The sequence below is a fragment of the Vombatus ursinus genome, unplaced genomic scaffold (genome assembly GCF_900497805.2).
Source record: "Vombatus ursinus unplaced genomic scaffold, bare-nosed wombat genome assembly UNPS02014982.1, whole genome shotgun sequence".
In the NCBI taxonomy this organism is placed as follows: Eukaryota; Metazoa; Chordata; class Mammalia; order Diprotodontia; family Vombatidae; genus Vombatus; species Vombatus ursinus.
This window is the reverse complement of record NW_020954760.1, coordinates 141436-158302: the sequence shown is the minus strand read 5'-3', so window position 1 is coordinate 158302 and position 16867 is coordinate 141436. Positions and strand designations below refer to the sequence as shown.

Below are 16867 nucleotides of genomic sequence, written 5' to 3'. Positions count from 1 at the left end.
GAGGAGAGAGAGAAGGAAAGAGGAAGAGAGAGAGAAGGAGAGGAGAGAAACAAGAGAAGAGAGGAGAGAGAGAAGGGGAGAGACAGAGAAGGAGAGGAGAGAGACAGAGAAAGAGAGAGAGAGGAGAAGAAGAAGAGAGGAGAGAGAAGGAAAGAGATGGAGAGAGAGGAGAGGAGAAAGAGAAGAAGAGGAGAGGAGAGAGAGAAGGGGAAAGAGAGAGAGAAAGAAGAGGGAGAGAGAGAGAGAAGGAGAGGAGAGAGAGATAGAGAAAGAGAAGAAGAAAAAAGAAGAGAAGAGAGAGAAGGAAAGAGAGGGAGAGAGAGAGAAGAGGAGAGAGAGAGAATAAGAGGAGAAGAGAGAAAAGGAGAGAGAAAGGGAGAGAGAGAGACAGATAGAGAAAGGAGAGGAGAGAGAGAAGGGGGAGAGAGAGAGACAGAGACAGAGAGAGAAGGAAAGGAGAGAGACAAACAGAGAGAGAAAGAGAGAAGAAGAAGGAAAAAAGAAGAGAGGAAAGAGAAGGAAAGAGAGAGGAGAGGAGAGTAGAGAAGAAGAGAGGAGAGGGAGAAGGAAAGAGAGGGGGAGAAAGAAAGGAGAGGAGAGAGAAAAAAAGCGAAGAGGGGAGAGAGAGAGAGACAGAGAGAGAAAGAGAAAGGAAGAGAAAGGAAGAGGAGAGACAGAGACAGAAAGAGAGACAGAGACAGAGGCAGAGAGAGGATAGGAGAGAGACAGACAAAGAAAGAAAGAGAGAGAGAGAAGAAGAGGGAGAGAGAAAAGAAAAGGAGAAAGAGAAGGGGAGAGAGACACAGAGAGACAGAGAGAGAGAAAGAAGAGGAGAGAGAGAAAGAGAGAGAAGGAGGGAGAGAGAGAGAAGAGGAGAGATATATAATCTCCTCAAAATTTAAAAAAAAATTATCCTAGATAAAGCCCCTACAAATGTAACATTCTTTAGGGGTTTGTGGATAAACTCATTTCCTATTACTTTTAAGCCTACTTGGGGCCTGGATACAAGATACTCTACATTAGTTCAGTATGAATGAATGAATGAATGAATGAATGAATGAAGTACTTACTAAGTGCTTACTATGTGCAAAGTACTGGGCATATAAATGGAAAAGACTATTTGTTTAAGTTTATCCCACCTGAAAACTCCCTCCATTTGGATCCAGCTGTTAACAAATCACCATTTTATCATAGAAACAGTTTAATCGATCATGAAAAACATGGTAATATTGAGAATCATAAAAAAAGATATTCTAATCCATGGCCAGCATTTCAGCCTCCAAACTGCCATCTTCACTACTGCTCCTCCCCCTAGTCCAGAATGGAGTCCAGTGCTTCTGTCCACTCCCATACACTCAGCAATGTGATCTCTCCCTATTCCCCATGTCATTTCCTCACCTCCCTCCAGGGGAAAACTCAACAGTCACTTACAGTGTGGCTCAGCCAGCTAGCAGCAAGCTTTGGGACATATTGATCTTTCTACATTCCTTGGGCACTGTGGAGTGCTTAGAGTTTGGTCAGGCATCAAAGATGCCAAGGTCATCCGTTGCATCCTGAGCCATGGCTGATCATCCTGATTTTTGTCCTGCCACTGGACTTGGATGACTCTGGAAGAGAGAGTGAGGCTGATGACTTTATGCAATTCTGCCTCACTTAAATCCAATTCACTCCCAAATCAATACATCACCCTGTGATGTCATTGGTCCTCTTCAAAAACCAAGGACGAACAACAATGCATTCCTCAGACAGTGAGTGATGCTACCTTTGGCTGCTCTGTATGCTGGCTCCATGTGCTGCCTTGATATCTCTGGCTTGGTAGGATAGGAACAATCCCCTACCCCCACCCAAACCATCCCTCCCCAGGCTGCTTCAGCACCTCGAAGGTATGGAAAAGAGTTTCCTACCCACAATGGATGCCCAGCAGAGCAACCTCACCATGAAAGCTATTGTCTCTTTCTCTTTCCCCATGTCTTCTTCTCAACATTCTTTTCAAAACTCTTGTCACTATATGCTTACCAATTTGTTGTCCAATCCTCCTCCCTCCCCGCCCCCAGCCACTAAGCATCCTGGGAAGAAAGAGAAAAAAAAATTATATTAAAGCAGCAAGGTACTGCTTCCTCACACCTCTCCCAACACACACACACATACCTTACAAAGGCAATTCCAACAAAATATTAGACAATCAAAACCTTATTAATGCATGCTAAGTGTAGGTCTCTTTTATTCCAGTTTTTAAAGGATTTCCTTTCCATTTGTCCATATTGCAATAATTCATGAGAAATGACAAAGTAAGAAGCAATAATTTAATAGATACAAAGCTGACCTGGGAAGACCTGTGTTCAAGTCTTAGCACTCAGATACGCTGGCTTTGTGAGTCTGAGTGAGTCACTTAACATCTTAGTGCCCCCAGACAACTCTCTAAGTCTGGAAATTGTAGAGAAGGTACAGAAAGTTCCTTACATGGATGAAATTACTGGTTTGAGCCCTCTCCAAACCCCAGAGTAATGTCATGTGAGTACATAAATGCAAAATTCCATGTTACCTCTATCCCTCTTTAAAAGAAACTGGTGTGGCGCAGCTAGGTGGCGAAGTGGATAGAGCCCTGGAGTCAGGAGGAACTGAGTTCAATCCAGCCTCAGACATTTGACACTAGCTGTGTGACCCTAGGCAAGTCACTTAACCCCATTGCCTAGCAAAAAAAACCCAAAAAACAAAAAACAAACAAAAAAAAAACTGGTGATATCCGAATAAATAAATTCCATTTTTTCCCCAAGCCTCTGTATAATGAAGAGGCTTCCAAGTCCCAGCAGGAAGTCCATAGAAACAAAATTGCATTGATCTGTTTACTTCAAAGTCCATGCAATGCCCAATCCTGGTCAAAGAGAAGGAATTTCATCTTGTGCTGTTTGTATTATAGGCAGGCAGAATTGAATTCAACCAGCATTTATTAAGCACTTACTATATGCCAGACAACTGAGGATACAAAGCTAAAAAGCAAAGCAAAAGCAAAAGCCCCATAAAAGAACCCCCCTTACTTCCCACACTGCTCATTCAAATCTCGAATACAGGTCCAAGACCTAGGAAGAGGCAATAGTAATAGGGTGAGCTGGAATGCATGGCAGCCACCTTCCTACTTTTGCCACTGGCCTCAGAATATCCTTGCCTCATTTGCTGATTCCATGCAGAAAGTCTGGGCATTAGCTTTTGATCACTAGAGCCAAAGCCAGGATTGTGACATGTCTAGCAAAGAGCTCAGAGAATCATTGGATTGTTCGAGCTAGAAAGAACCCTAGAGATCACCCAATCCAATCCAATCTCGTCATCCATTTTATATATGAGGAAACTGAGGACGAGAGAAGTTTGGGTCTGGTGGTCTCACACAACTAATTAGGGACAAAACCAGGACCCAGTCCCATGCTTTTTTTTTTTTCTCAGCAATGGGGTTAAGTGACTTGCCCAGGGTCACACAGCTAGTAAGTGTTATGTGTCTAAGTTCGGATTTGAACTCAGGTCCTCCTGACTCCAAGGCTGGTGCTCTATCCACTGTGTCACCTAGTTGCCCCTACAAATAGAGCTTCTTGACCAAAAGGTTTTATCTTTATGTGAAAAACCTAAGAATGTAAAAACCGATAATAAGGACCGACATCTGTCATGTATAGTGCATAGCACTTTACAACATATGTCATGGAAGTGGTTAGTGACATTACAAAAGGAATATTCACTCTACAAACATTTTCCTTAAACCGGGGTCACTCTAGTATCTCCAATACTTAGAATCATCTGATCTCAGAATTGACTAAAGGTCATCTAATCCAATCCCCTGTTGAAGGCAGAAATATCTTATTTGTTTCTAGAACATGATATGCCCCTAAAAGATGGGGTCCAGCAACTAAGATCACAGATATACTGCTGGAGAGGACCTCATGTAAAAATGAGAAAACTGAGGCCCACTGGGATTAAGTTACTCACCCAAAGTCACCCGGATAGTTAGCATCAGGGGTGGGATTTGAATACAAGTTTCCTGATCATAGAACCCGTACCATGCTATCTCCTGGAAGGAGCTTCAGAACATGGAAAGAACATTTGGATAGTCAAAGCAGTTCTGGAATCTTAATGGAGGCAATTGAGAAAGTGTGATTTGAGCCACCCAAATTCAATTGATACACAAACCTAACGAAAGTCATTCATTCTGTAAAGTGTTGTAAAGTATGTAAAAACTTGTCCCTCTCCAACTCTCTTACCATTCAAAGTAGCCAATACAAAAAAAAAAATTATTTAATAGTTAATGTCTGGGCAGCTAGGTGGCAACATAATGAATAGAGCACCAGCCCTAGACCTCAGTTGAAATCTGACCTCTGACACGTACTAACTGTGTGACCCTGGACAAGTCACTTAACCCAGGTTGCCTCAAAAAAAAAAAAGTTAAGGCCTTTGAGTGAATGAACATATGAGAATAAATAGACAGTAAATGCATAAGAGTGAATTATTACATTCTGCATAAGGAATTAGTGGCCGTGGGAACTTTTTTTCTTAATTAGCCTAACTCTGATACTTAGTTGTTGTATGCATTACTCCTAGATTTTTGAAGCCTCTGCCATTAGAATGCAGTCTCTGAAAGGTTCTCCCACACTGGCAAAGCTTCAGGGTCACAGACTATATCTGCCTTCTGGGGCCCAACTAGCTAAGTTGAAAGCTCATCCCACTAGGATCTTTACTGGGTGATATGAATTCTTTGGCTTTCCCTATTACTGTAGATAGGGTTGGATACCTCACTCTCTCTCATTCCCCATATCCAATCTGTTGCCAAGGCCTAGTGATTTCGCTTTTGCAATATCTCTTGGATACACTCTCTTCTTTCCTCTGACACTGCTCACACTCTGGTCTGGGCTCTTATTACCTCACTCCTGGACTATTGCAATAGCCTGCTCGGGGATCTGCCTGCCTCAAGGCTCCCCTGACTCCAGTCCGTTCTCCATTCAGCCACCAAAGTGATTTTCCTAAAGCACAAGTTTAATCATATCACCCACTCCTCAATAAACTCCAATAGCTCCCTATTGTCTCCAGGAGCAAATGCAGAATGCTCTGTTTGGCATTCAAAGTCCTTCATCATCTAGCCCCCTTATACCTTTCTGGGCTTCTTATACCTTACTCCCCACACATACTCTTTCACTGCCCTGGCATCCTGGCTGTTCCTTGAACAAGACCCTTCATTTCTCAGCTCCGGGCATTCCTTCAGGCTGTCCCCCATGCCTGGAATACTCTCCCTCCTCTGTTCCTCCTATTGACCTCCCTAGTTTCCATTAAATCCCAACTAAAATTCAACCTTCTATAGGAAACCTTTCCAATCCCTCTTAATTCCAGTGCTTTCCCTCTTTTAATTATTTCCTATTTATCTTGCATATAGCTTGCTCTGTAGATGTTTTTTGCATGTTGTCTCCCCCATTAGGCTGTAAGCTCCTTGAGGGCAGGGACTATTTTTTACCTCTTTTTGTATCCCCAACATTTAGCACAGTGCCTGACACATAGTAGGTGCTTGATAAATGTTTACTCAATTGAATTGGCCATGGCAAGCCAAGAAACACCAAAAAGTACAAAATAGCTTTCCCCCATTTCTGACTGCAGTGATGGTGGCAGAGGTTGCTTAGAATCACACTGTTTTTAGACATGTCTATAAATATTAACTTAGTTGCTGGTCCTCTAAATGTGACCAGTAACCAAGGGGTGGCCATAACTGGTAGAGGAACTAATTCATGTGAGGCTTTACATTCTCACAATAAATGAAATCAGAAGATAGACAGAAATGGCAGTGAAGGGGAAGGATGGCTCATGGGTTCCCCTTGCAGAAGCAAATAAAAAGAGTTGGTTTTATCTTGTGTCTGAAGGCCACGAGAAACATTATCATGGAAAATTCAGTTGTTCCATATTGCAGTGCCCATGGTAAGTGTTTGCAAAAAGACCACTGAAAATAATTCCATCTCACATTCCAATATTGGTTGCAGAGGTCCAGGAAGCAACAAAATTAAGTCATATACTTTGGTATATATTACCCTGCCTCTGGCATACATTGGCTGAATGATCCTGGACAAGTCACTTCCATACCCAGTGTCCTAGGCAACTCTCTCTAAGACTGTAAGTGGCAGAAAAGGTGCCAATCTGGATTAGCTGAAGGAGTGTCCTCAATCAGCCTTTATCCCTATCCCTATACTTTGATACTCAGTGACTTCCATGCAAAGATTGGCATAGGAGATGCTGGGGAAGGTTGGGGGGAACATACCGGAAGATATAATTCAAAAGTAAGGAAAAAGAGAAACATGTAGACCACACAGAAGCCTTATGCCTATCTATCACGAATAATTTCTTTGAGAAAAGAATTTTGAGACATCTCACCTAACAAACACCAAATAAGAATGTTAAAAAAAAGAAAATTAAAAAGAGAGTGATAATATTTTAACAGATATGAAATGACTCATTACTGATGTGAGAGTCATTCCTGTAGCAGCTATCTGTGTAAAGTCAGATTGCTGACTTGTTAGAGCAAAGGTCAGAATTAACCCAAAACTAGAACAAAGAATAAACATAGGGAAAAGATACAGAATTATTCTGATGGGACTCAAGACTTCCCAAGAGAATCAGTAAACACAAACTTTAGTTGAAAGTAAAAGCAGTAGGGACAGCTAGGTGGCACAGTGGATAGAGCACTGGCCCTGGAGTCAGGAAGATCTGAGTTCAAATCTGACCTCAGACACATAACACTTACTAGCTGTGTGACTGTGGGCAAGTCACTTAACCCCAGTTGCCTCACAAAAAAAAGTAAAAGCAGTGTCACTGAGGGAAGGTGGTTTGGGATACTCATCAGTTAAAAGTGAAAGTAATTTTACTTAAAGGGCTAGTGGAAATTGGCAAGTAAATGTACACATCACCAGGACCACCGTGCAGCAACTTGACTCTAGGGTGTCTACATTCTGGGATATGCAATTGCCATTCTCTAAGTTGGTATGCCACACACATTGCTACACTGGCCAAGACTGCAGGAGAACCCTAGGGTGAGGGGCTGACTCCCATTTATACTGTTCCAGGACTGTCATCTAGGCACTAGGTAATGTTCGACAACATAGGACAAATGGTACCTAGTGTGTATTTTACTGGGCAATGGTTGTAAAAAATTAGGGCATAACTTACCTGTGAAGCTTTTTTTCTGTATGTACTATTCTAACATGTTGGCAAATAGCCTTATGCCACTTTCTTGCTGAAGATATTGAGATTTTTAACATGTTACAGGCGTAGCAGTAAAATAACTACAAACTGACCTATGTAGACAAGTCATTGATGCCAAAAATGAAAAATGGATGAAGGAACAGACAGCAACACTGATTATATTATTTTCCTAAGCTGAATTCAAATAAATTCAATGACCATAACAATGACACCAAAAGAGCCTAGAAATGACCTCAGCTGACAAACTGTGATCTTCTTGCTAGAGACAAGCAGAGCAAAGACAACATTGGTTTAGAATACAAATTCATTTGTAAAATCTTACAGAGAAGGATGGGGGAAGATTATGCACAGTATCTGGTGGTATGCTGATAAATGTTTAACCACCGACTCTCTGAAAAAAAATGTACATTTGGCACACTTTTAACTTTAATCTGCATTACTAACATTTTCTTCATCACTTTCTTAAGTCTAGAAATCAATAAAACAATAAATCAAGATTTGATTTGTAGAATTTGCTAATTTCTGAGATGTAAATGCTCACATGGAAAATTTAACAATTGGCTCGAGAGCTGGTATGAGTTGCCTCCAGCATACTCCTGGCAGTATCACTTCACGAAACAGTGAGAAGCAGTAGAGGGAAAAACCAGTTTAAAGAAAGTTTGGTGAGAGATCCAACTAAGCCAAATCATCTTGAGAGTATATGAGGATGAAGATAAAAGGACAACAAAGATAGGAAAAAGGAAAAGATCTGCAAAAAAAATTTATAATACTTTTCACCATCAAAGACAGTGCAACTACCACATTAGAACTCTAACCTCACAGTCCTGGATGTGCTGCTTGAGGAAATGACAATGGCTCTGAATGCTAAAAGCAGCTGGATTAAATCAAGTATAAACAGAGGTGGTCCATGCTGGAGATGACACAATTTTGAGGATGTTGAAGAATCAGTTCTCAAGGTATCTGAAAAATAAGAAGGTACCAAAGATGTACATGAAGGGGGTAGGGGGGAAGGCAAATGAGATATGATCAATAACTGCTGACCTGTATGTATACTTTTCCATGTGTTTCAATTTCATATGTGAATAATTTATATTCCTCAACAAAGGAAGAGAACAGGTAGGTTTCCACAGATAATAGGCCACAACAGGCCACATCTTTAGAATCACACTGAAGGGGATAGAAAATATAAGATTTCCCCCTGTGCTCATTATTTGTAGACTATTTTAAAAAAACATTTGACTTCATAGGGTAAAACACCATAAAAATCCTCTTACAGCAAGGCATTTCCCATGCGTATGTCAAAATTGTGTAAGTTTCCTTGAAAAATGTAACAGCAGAGAGAACTTTGTTCCACAACTCTCTGATTACTAATATCATGTGAGGCATAAAACACAGAATCACATGCTCACCTAAATTGTCCCCCACTGTCATGGAAGAAGTCCCTGTGCAGAGCCCAAGTAAATAAAGGATTCCCTATAGGTGTTGAGGTCCTGCAGTTGCTTCTGTGTGGGGACGACATTGTGCTGATTGTACCAGGTCCTGGAACACTTCAGTGCCTCCTACCTATGATCCATAATCACTCAAGAGAGTTTAGCCTAACTATCCAAACAGGGAAAACCAAGTGGATGAAGGATGCTCATTGTCCAGGCTGTGCTATGCGATTGAATCGGCTACCTATAGAGCTTGTCCACTGGTACATAGAGCTTGGACAGACGCTGCAAAAGGACAAGGAGTTGGACCTAGAACTGAACAGTAAGGAGAGTGGAATGGATTGCTTTGGGGGAACAGTGAAGCACCTTGAATGACCCCCCCAACTTCTCCCTGAAACAAACACCTGTCTTTTTAAGCACCCAATATTCCGGTGAGTTCCTATGGCTGTGAGTCATCAGGTGACATAGTCTCCAAGGAACTAAAGCTAAGGATAACCTAAAGGGCAAAAGAGAGGCACATGGTGAAGGAGAACAGGTTGTGGCACGTTACAAACAAGGACTTAACCAGGGAAAGTAGCATAAAGAGAGTCATCCGAGACTCCTATGACTGGAAAAAAAGAGATGGGCTAGCCATGTAAGCAAGAGTGAAGGAGAATCAGTGAGCAGACCGTCTACTCCACTGAGGCCCATTCAATGTCAAGAGAAAACAGTCATCAGCATGTTGGGGGGAGGCCCAGTGATAGAATTGGCTGGGGGGGGGTCATGTATGAGAGTCCCAGACACAGGATAGACAGTCACGGAGGGATGGTGATTTGAATTGTTGGAAGGAACACCTCCATAAGTGAGATCACAGATCCATTAGGGTTGGGGGGGGGGTTGGAGCACAGATGCCTTCTTTTTTTCTGTTTCCTATTTTTCAAAGTAAATAGCTTGCTTCTAGATTCATGAAGTATTAGAACTGCAGGGTTAGGGACCTTAGAGGTCATCTGATACAAACTCATTTCTTTCTTGGGAAGTCTGGGAAGGTTTCCTGGTGCAGATGGCATTCAGATATTTCCTGAAATGAATGGGGTTTTCAAAGTGTGGCCTGAGGGAGAGAGAGAAGACTTTCCGGATAGCCCAGGAGGAGGTTTAGAGATGTAAATAGAAAGAACTGCAGCACAGTGCAGTGGGTAGGGCAGTGAACTTGGAGTCAGGAAAACTTGGGTTCAAATCCCACCTCAGACACTTACTAGCTGTATGACCTTGGACAAGCCACTTAACTTCTCTCTGATTCTCTTTCCTCATCTATAAAAAAGGGTGCTGACACCTAAGGTCCCCTTCCAGCTCTACACCTATGAGCCAATAAAGTGAATTGTGATGAAGTGGGCACAAGGCGTCCCTCCTACAGAAGGCTCTCCGGCGGTCTTGGCCAGAGAACGTGGCCAATCTTGTGTAACTTTTGGCTGCCATCACCCCTAAGGTATGGCAAATCGGGCCAATTCGACCCCCACCCCGGGGCCTTGCACTTTAAGAGACCCTGACTGCTTCAAGAACCAAGTAACCAAAGCCATTCAGTGAGTCAGGGTGAGAGTACCTGAAGGGAGAAAGAGTTGCAACTCTTTCATGTCAGTGAGTCACCACACCCACTACTATGGCCGTGATCATGACCACCAAGGCAACACAGGTGGGAGTAGGTGGGCTGGTCACCTAGCAATAACATCCCCCTCCCCCTTTTCCTTATATTCCTCAGACCACCCTTTTGGGACATCTTTTCCCCCTTGGCTTTGTCTTTCCTTTCTCATGACTACCATCTTTTTTTCATTTTGACTAGATTTCACTTGTTTTCAAATGTTGGGGGAGGGAGCAGTAGGCGTGACACGCTCCCATCTGCCTAACCCACAGACCTCTCTCCTCCCTTCCTCTCTTGGCAGGCCCCTAACCACTCATACATACACAGACCTAGCAGATGACCTCACCACCTACTTCATGTCCAGAGCTTCCCACCTCCATACCTCAAAACTTCTTGGCCTCAAAGGATGAGATGCCAAGGTTAAGCCCTCCCACCTAACCTTCTTAATAGTAACAGCTCATGTTAAGTCAGGAAGATTTGTAAATGTGGATGATAACTCCTATTTCTGTAATACTTTTGACAAAGTATTTTCTTCACAATACTAGCCATGCAAGTATTCCTCATTCTACAGATGAGGAAACTGAGGCCCAAGTTACTTGCCCATGGTCACATAGCTAGCTAGTATGTATTAGAACTGAGGTTTGACCTAGGTCCCTTGAGTCCAGAATTCTTACTAGTCCACTACCCTACTTCCCTCTTAAAAGCCTATAGCGGTATCTCTTACTGACTTTATCATCTCAGGCGCCATTATCGCTTTTTCACATTGTATATTGGGTACAGTCCAGATATGGCTTCATCATTATTGCTAACAAGAATAACTTGCTATAAAAATGTTGGCAGAGCTGTTCCATTCCTCATCTTTGTTACCCCCTTTCTAGATTCATCTTCAAATGCTCTCAAGTTTATCTGGCTTAGCTAGGTTTCATGTTCAGTGCTCCCAAATCTTGTTTTCTCTTCAATTGCATTGTGCTGTCTTATAAACATAATGTTTTACATATGAGCTTGCACTCTAACTTTTGGCTGCCGTGTTATTCTGCCTAGAAAAAAAAAAAGATTAAATGCTGATCAAAGGGGTGTCTAGGTGCTTAAGGTCTCATTGCAACAACTGTTTAGCATCAGTTAAAATTTTTCAAGTAAATTATGTCATAAGTCAATGCCTTCACATTTTTTTCCATTTCCCATTTTCAAAATAAACAGCTTGCTTATAGAGTCATAAAGCGTTAGAGCTGGAGGGGGCCTTAGAGGTCACCTGCTATAACCCCTGTAATTTTTTCTGAAGATGAGAAAACAGAGGGCCAGAGTGGTTAATTGACTTGCCCAGGGTCACACAGCTAGTTAGTGGAATGATTTGAAGCTACTCTAATCTCATACAGTATCTTCTCATGTTTATCCATGTTTGGTGCCAACTTTGACATCTTAACCCAAGTGCAAATCTCACCAATTGTGGTTTGTTCCTTGGAGCTCCTTAATAAGTCTTATTCTTTGAAAATGTAAATTCTTCTGGGGTGAGGGGTAACATCACACATTATTTCCACACTGTGTTGATAGGAACTGTCACACTATAGGAAGCCTAAACAGCATTTGAGCAATGGTTCCATAGAGGTTGGGATAGGAAGGGCTAAGGAAGGGGAATGGAAGAGAACTTCGCATACTTCACAAGTTCTTTAGGTATATCCATATAGAAGAGTCCAGTTGTGCCTGTCTTTTCCTCATTTCAAGAGGCGACAGGCATAGCAGCAGTTCCTACGGATGGCCACCACCCAGGATTCCTGAACTGACACAGCTCACTTGCTTCAGTCAGAGGGCCCTCTCCTTTGGCACTCTTTTCAACCCGTAGACGGATGGCTCAGAGCAAGGTGCTGGTGATGCTAAGGGGACATAGAACAGCCTTGCTCAGCAGCAATCCTGGGTGCTTGGTCTGACCCTTCCATTCTTTTTCTGGTTTAGATTACATGCAAAATGCCCACCACCCTGTCTCTGGGGGCCACCTGGGGAAGAAGGAGAGTAGTTTTGTGGGCAGCATGGTCTCCAGCCCTGGGAAGCTGTGCTCGCAGGGCCCCCCAACTGCCAACTCAGAGCTTGTCAGTTTCTGCTACCTCCACATGCGGGAGCAGAGGAAGGAGAGGGAGAGCCAGACAGACATCAATGAGAATCTAATCTTCTTTGAGGAGACCAGACCCAGGACCAAGTCGGATCCAACATCCAAAAGCTCTGGCCAGGGTTATAGTGAGGCTGCCAATGACTACGATACCACCAGGCCGGTCCAGGTGCCCTGTACCAGCAGAGCCCGGGCCTATACCATAGATAATACCCTTGGGGCTGAGGCCCTGAATTTCTACTGCGACTCCTGCAAAGCCAAGCTCAAGAACCAGGTGGGTTCCCGGAAGAACAGGAGGCCCGGGACCTCCTGTGACAATATTGTGGATCTCATGTCCCTCCCTCCCCCTGGAAGTGAGGAAGAGGAAGAGGAGGAAGATGAGAGCACTTCCCTACTGCCTGCCATTGCCGCCCCACCCCCTGGTTTCCGAGACAACAGTTCTGATGAGGATGATCCCAAGCGCCGAGTGGCCCAAAGCCAAGAGCAAGGTCGACCCTTGTGTGGAATCTTATATGATGAGATCCCAGTGACTCTGATTGACAGCATACAGACCCGAACTGTCCGAGACCATGCCCAGGAACTAGACGATGCCCTGGTGTCCACCCTGCAAGCCTTGGAAGCTCTCGCAGTGGCAGAGGACTGTCCGCATCCCCCACCCCCACAGACAGCAGGTAATAAACTGTCCTCTCCCTCTCTCTTTCTCCCGCCTTCTCTCCCTTCTCTCTAGGCTTCATCTCATGTAGGACCACTGTTCCTTGGATTAAATCTAACCAGAGAGACTTCCCCAACTGGGCATCTGTGTGATGCCCAGGGCCAGACAGCCCTGGGAATGGGCCAGAGGTAGCCCTGGGAATGGGCCAGAGGTAGCCCTGGGAATGAACCAGAGGTGGCCCAGGTGAGAAGCAGCATTCTGGAGCACTCCCTGGCTCATTCTTAGTCCTATTCCCTAGAAATATCCCTGACAATGATCTTGATAAGAATAGCTAACATGGATCACGCTCGAGGGTTTGCAAAGCGCTCTACAGCCTTTATAATAAGAGCTAAAATGTATATGGTGCTTTAAGGTTCACTAAGTGCTTTACAGACATTAGCTCATTTGATACCCACAACAACCCTGGGAGGTATGTGTTCTTATTATCCCCATTTTATAGATGAGGAAACTGAGGCAAAAAGGAAGGTAAGTGACTTGTCCACGGTCACACAGCTAGTGTCTGTGGCCAGATTTGAACTCAGGGCTTTTTGACTCCAGGTCCTGTACCACCTAACTGCCTTGTTGGGTCCTCAGAGCCAAAGGAGTTAAGAGAAGTGGGGCCACCATGGGAGTGGAAGTGACAGGGAAACCACCAAATAAGCTGAGGGTAGGAGAGTAAAGGGCTATTGGTAATTGTGACCAAGGAATTCTCACCCACCTCCAACAAACATACATGTATGCATTCAAACCCATATGGAGAGCCTCTTGAAGAAGAGTTAGAAGTCAGAGGACCTGGGCTTACATCCCAGCTTTGCTACTTACTAGCTGTACGACCCTGAGCAAGACTCTCTGGGTCTCAGTTTCTTCTTCTGTAAAATAAAGGAGTGGGACTCAATGACTTCTAAGGTCCCTTCTAGCTCTGTGTGACCTTGGTCGAGTCACTCCCTCTCTGTAAACCTCAGTTTCCTCTTCTGTAAAATGGGATAGTTGAACTAGATAGCCTCTGACACGCCTTCTGCCTCAAGAGCAACGCTCTGATCTTCCTCTCCTGCACATATCCATTCCCACTCATAGCTATACATTTTTATACAGAGAAAGTACAGTATGGCGGAAAGAGTGTTGAGTCTGGAGTCCGAGGATCTGGGTGTGAATCTTAGAGGCTCTCCTATTTACTGTATATGACTTTGGGCAAGCCCATCCCCCTCTCTGGGCCTCAGTTTCCTCATCTGTAAAATGAGGAGGTTGAACCAGATGAACTCTACAGTCCCTTCCAGCCCTAAATTCTATGAAATAAAGACATATGTATATGTTAAAAAAAAATGAGAGGAGAAAAAATATGAGTAAAATCAAGGGAGAAAAGAAACATGGAGACAAGGTACAGATTGGAGATGAAGGTTGGGGGACAGGGTAGGGAGAGCATGGATTATGGGCAAACAGCAGAAGGTGGAGGAAGGGAGAAAATGTGTAAAGAGGGTGGCCAGAGAATGACCAGCATCTGTTATTCCGTCTTCAGTTGGTCCTATCCCCTAGAAATGCCCCTCAACATAGCAACAGCAGTAATAATCACTAGCACATAGACTACTTTGAGGTCTGCAAAGCACTTTGCATACATTATTTTGGTGGATCCAAGGGGGTTAAGACAGTTAACATCATGATAGGTAGAGACTGTAATGGGAATGGAAGGACTTCAAAGGTCCTCAGACACTGTCCCTGGGGCATGTCCCCATCTCAACCTGGCTAGAATTGGCAGTGATTGAGCTTCAAGGACAGAGCCTCAGAGAGATGGCGTATGAGTAGTCAGCTGGCAGACCTGTCTCAGGGCTCCAGGTCTACAGGCTGCAGCCCAGGAGGGTGGCCAAACTCAACTAAGCCTCAATTGCCCTCTTTGGGATAATTACCAGAAAGATGCCCAGCTATTAAGTCCTAAAGAATGTGTGAATTAGCATACCGTTTTGTATATAGCCAGCATTGTATAAAATGTATTTCAAGCTGCAAAAAATCCATTCTCCTCCCCCCCCCCAGCTTCCCTCCCATTTCCTGCTCCCATCCCTCCCCACTCCTACTTCTTTTCCTTCATGGCTCCTAATTTATCCTTGTTCTCTTTTCTCCCAAGAAGACATCGTACCATAGCATAATGGAAAGACCAGTGGCCTGGGAGTCAGACTCGGATTCTACACTAATACAACATAAAGCAACTCCAAACATTAGGCCAAAAGATAATAAGACAGATCCGGAAGGCATCTTAGAGGTTATCTAATCCAAAACTCTCATTTTGCAGCTTAGTGGACTTATAGTCAGGAATTCCTGGGTTTGAATCCTCAGACACTCATTACTCTTCACTTCTCTCAGCTTCAGGTTTCTTGTCTGTAAAATGGGAATGATAGTAGCAATTACCTTGCAGGATTATTGTGAGAAGCAAATGGCAGGATAAAAACCAGGGCAACGTAAATGTGAGCTGTTATTATTACAGATGAGAAATCTGAGAAACAGAAAAGAGAAGGGATTTGCCCAGGGTCACACTGGAGGTAAACAGAAGAGCTGGGATGCAAACTTGGGTCTTCTGACTCCAAAGCCAATGCTCTTGCCAGTACACTGCCTTGTCTTCTACATTTATTAAGTGCCAGCTGTGTATACACAATCTTTGGCCTCAAGGACCTTCCCATTCCATGGGGTAGGAGGAACTATCTTTGGCAAAGATAGTTCCCAACTGTCTGACTTTGTATAAGTCACCTAGCTTCATTAGGCCTCAGTTTTCCCATCTGTAAAATGAGGAGATTGGACTATATGAACTCTCTGGTCCCTCCAGCTCCAACATTCTATGGTTTTATATTGGTCTTGCCCAACGTTGAAAAAGCCGTCAGTTGGGCTCTGCCTAAATTGGCCCGACTTAACCCCTCTGGGTTTCTTGAGGAATGTTTGTCCTTGCCAAAAGTAATGAGCTCTGCACTTCCCTCCCTTGTTTGTCCAGGTCTGATTGTGCTGGCTACCATCACCCCTGAGTCATCTCTGGACTCTGGCCATGAGACCAATTCATCTGAGTTGACAGACATGTCTGAGATGGTGTCCGCCATGAAACAACGTCAGAATGCCACCTACTTTCTGGCCCAGCACATCAACAAGGAGAGCCTCATGGCCCGCAAGGACCTGCCTTTCCGGATCCCAAGCTGCGCAACCCAGGCTGTCCTTACGGCCCCGTACCCTCTGGGGCGCCAGGAGGCCGGCCCTGCGTCAGCAGCTCCTCGAAAGGTGGCCCTCCCTAGCCAAGGCTCTGGCCCCACAAGTGGCAGGAGAAGACTGGACCCGGCCGAAGTGCAGACACACCGAGAGCTCCCCCCAGCTCTGGCTGTGCACCCAGCACTGGCCTTGCAGCTCAGCAGTGAGCAACGGAGCCAGGGCCTGATGCCCTGGGGAGCAGAAGGCAAGGATCCTGACCACCCTAAGGCTGCTCTGGAGATGTCTCTGAGGGCCACCCCCTCTGCTCTGAGTGGAGATCAGGGCACAGAGCTGAGGGACAAGGTGCCCAAGGAAGTAAGGCTGAGTCCCAAGCTGATCTTGGACTCCAAGGGCAGTGTGACTCCAGCCATTCTCTCGGCAGCCTTGCAGCAAGTGGTACATAATAAGGCTCTGGCCTCCCCAGGGGCAGCCCTGGACAGCACCCCTAGGGGAGAGAGGAAGCAGGGGCCCAGTGCAGGGAGCAGCGGCATCTGTAAGAATCTCAAAGCCAAAGGGAGTCCCAGTTCTGCTGAAGTTGCATTCAGCTATCAGCAGCAGCAGCAGCAGCAGCAGCAGCAGCAGCAGCAGCAGCAGCAGCAGCAGCAGCA

General features: G+C 44.5%; 1 protein-coding gene across 1 annotated transcript in view; it reads left to right on the top strand.

Moving 5' to 3' along the window:
* The window catches only part of FRMPD3 (FERM and PDZ domain containing 3), a 79332-nt gene that overhangs the window by 60313 nt on the left and 2152 nt on the right, over positions 1-16867 (top strand). Inside the window, exons 12-13 of the mRNA XM_027845579.1 lie at positions 12205-13026; positions 16015-16867. The exon at positions 16015-16867 is cut by the window's right edge and continues 2152 nt beyond it. Of these exons, the coding sequence (XP_027701380.1) occupies positions 12205-13026; positions 16015-16867 (1675 nt within the window). The remainder of the gene's footprint in view (positions 1-12204; positions 13027-16014) is intronic.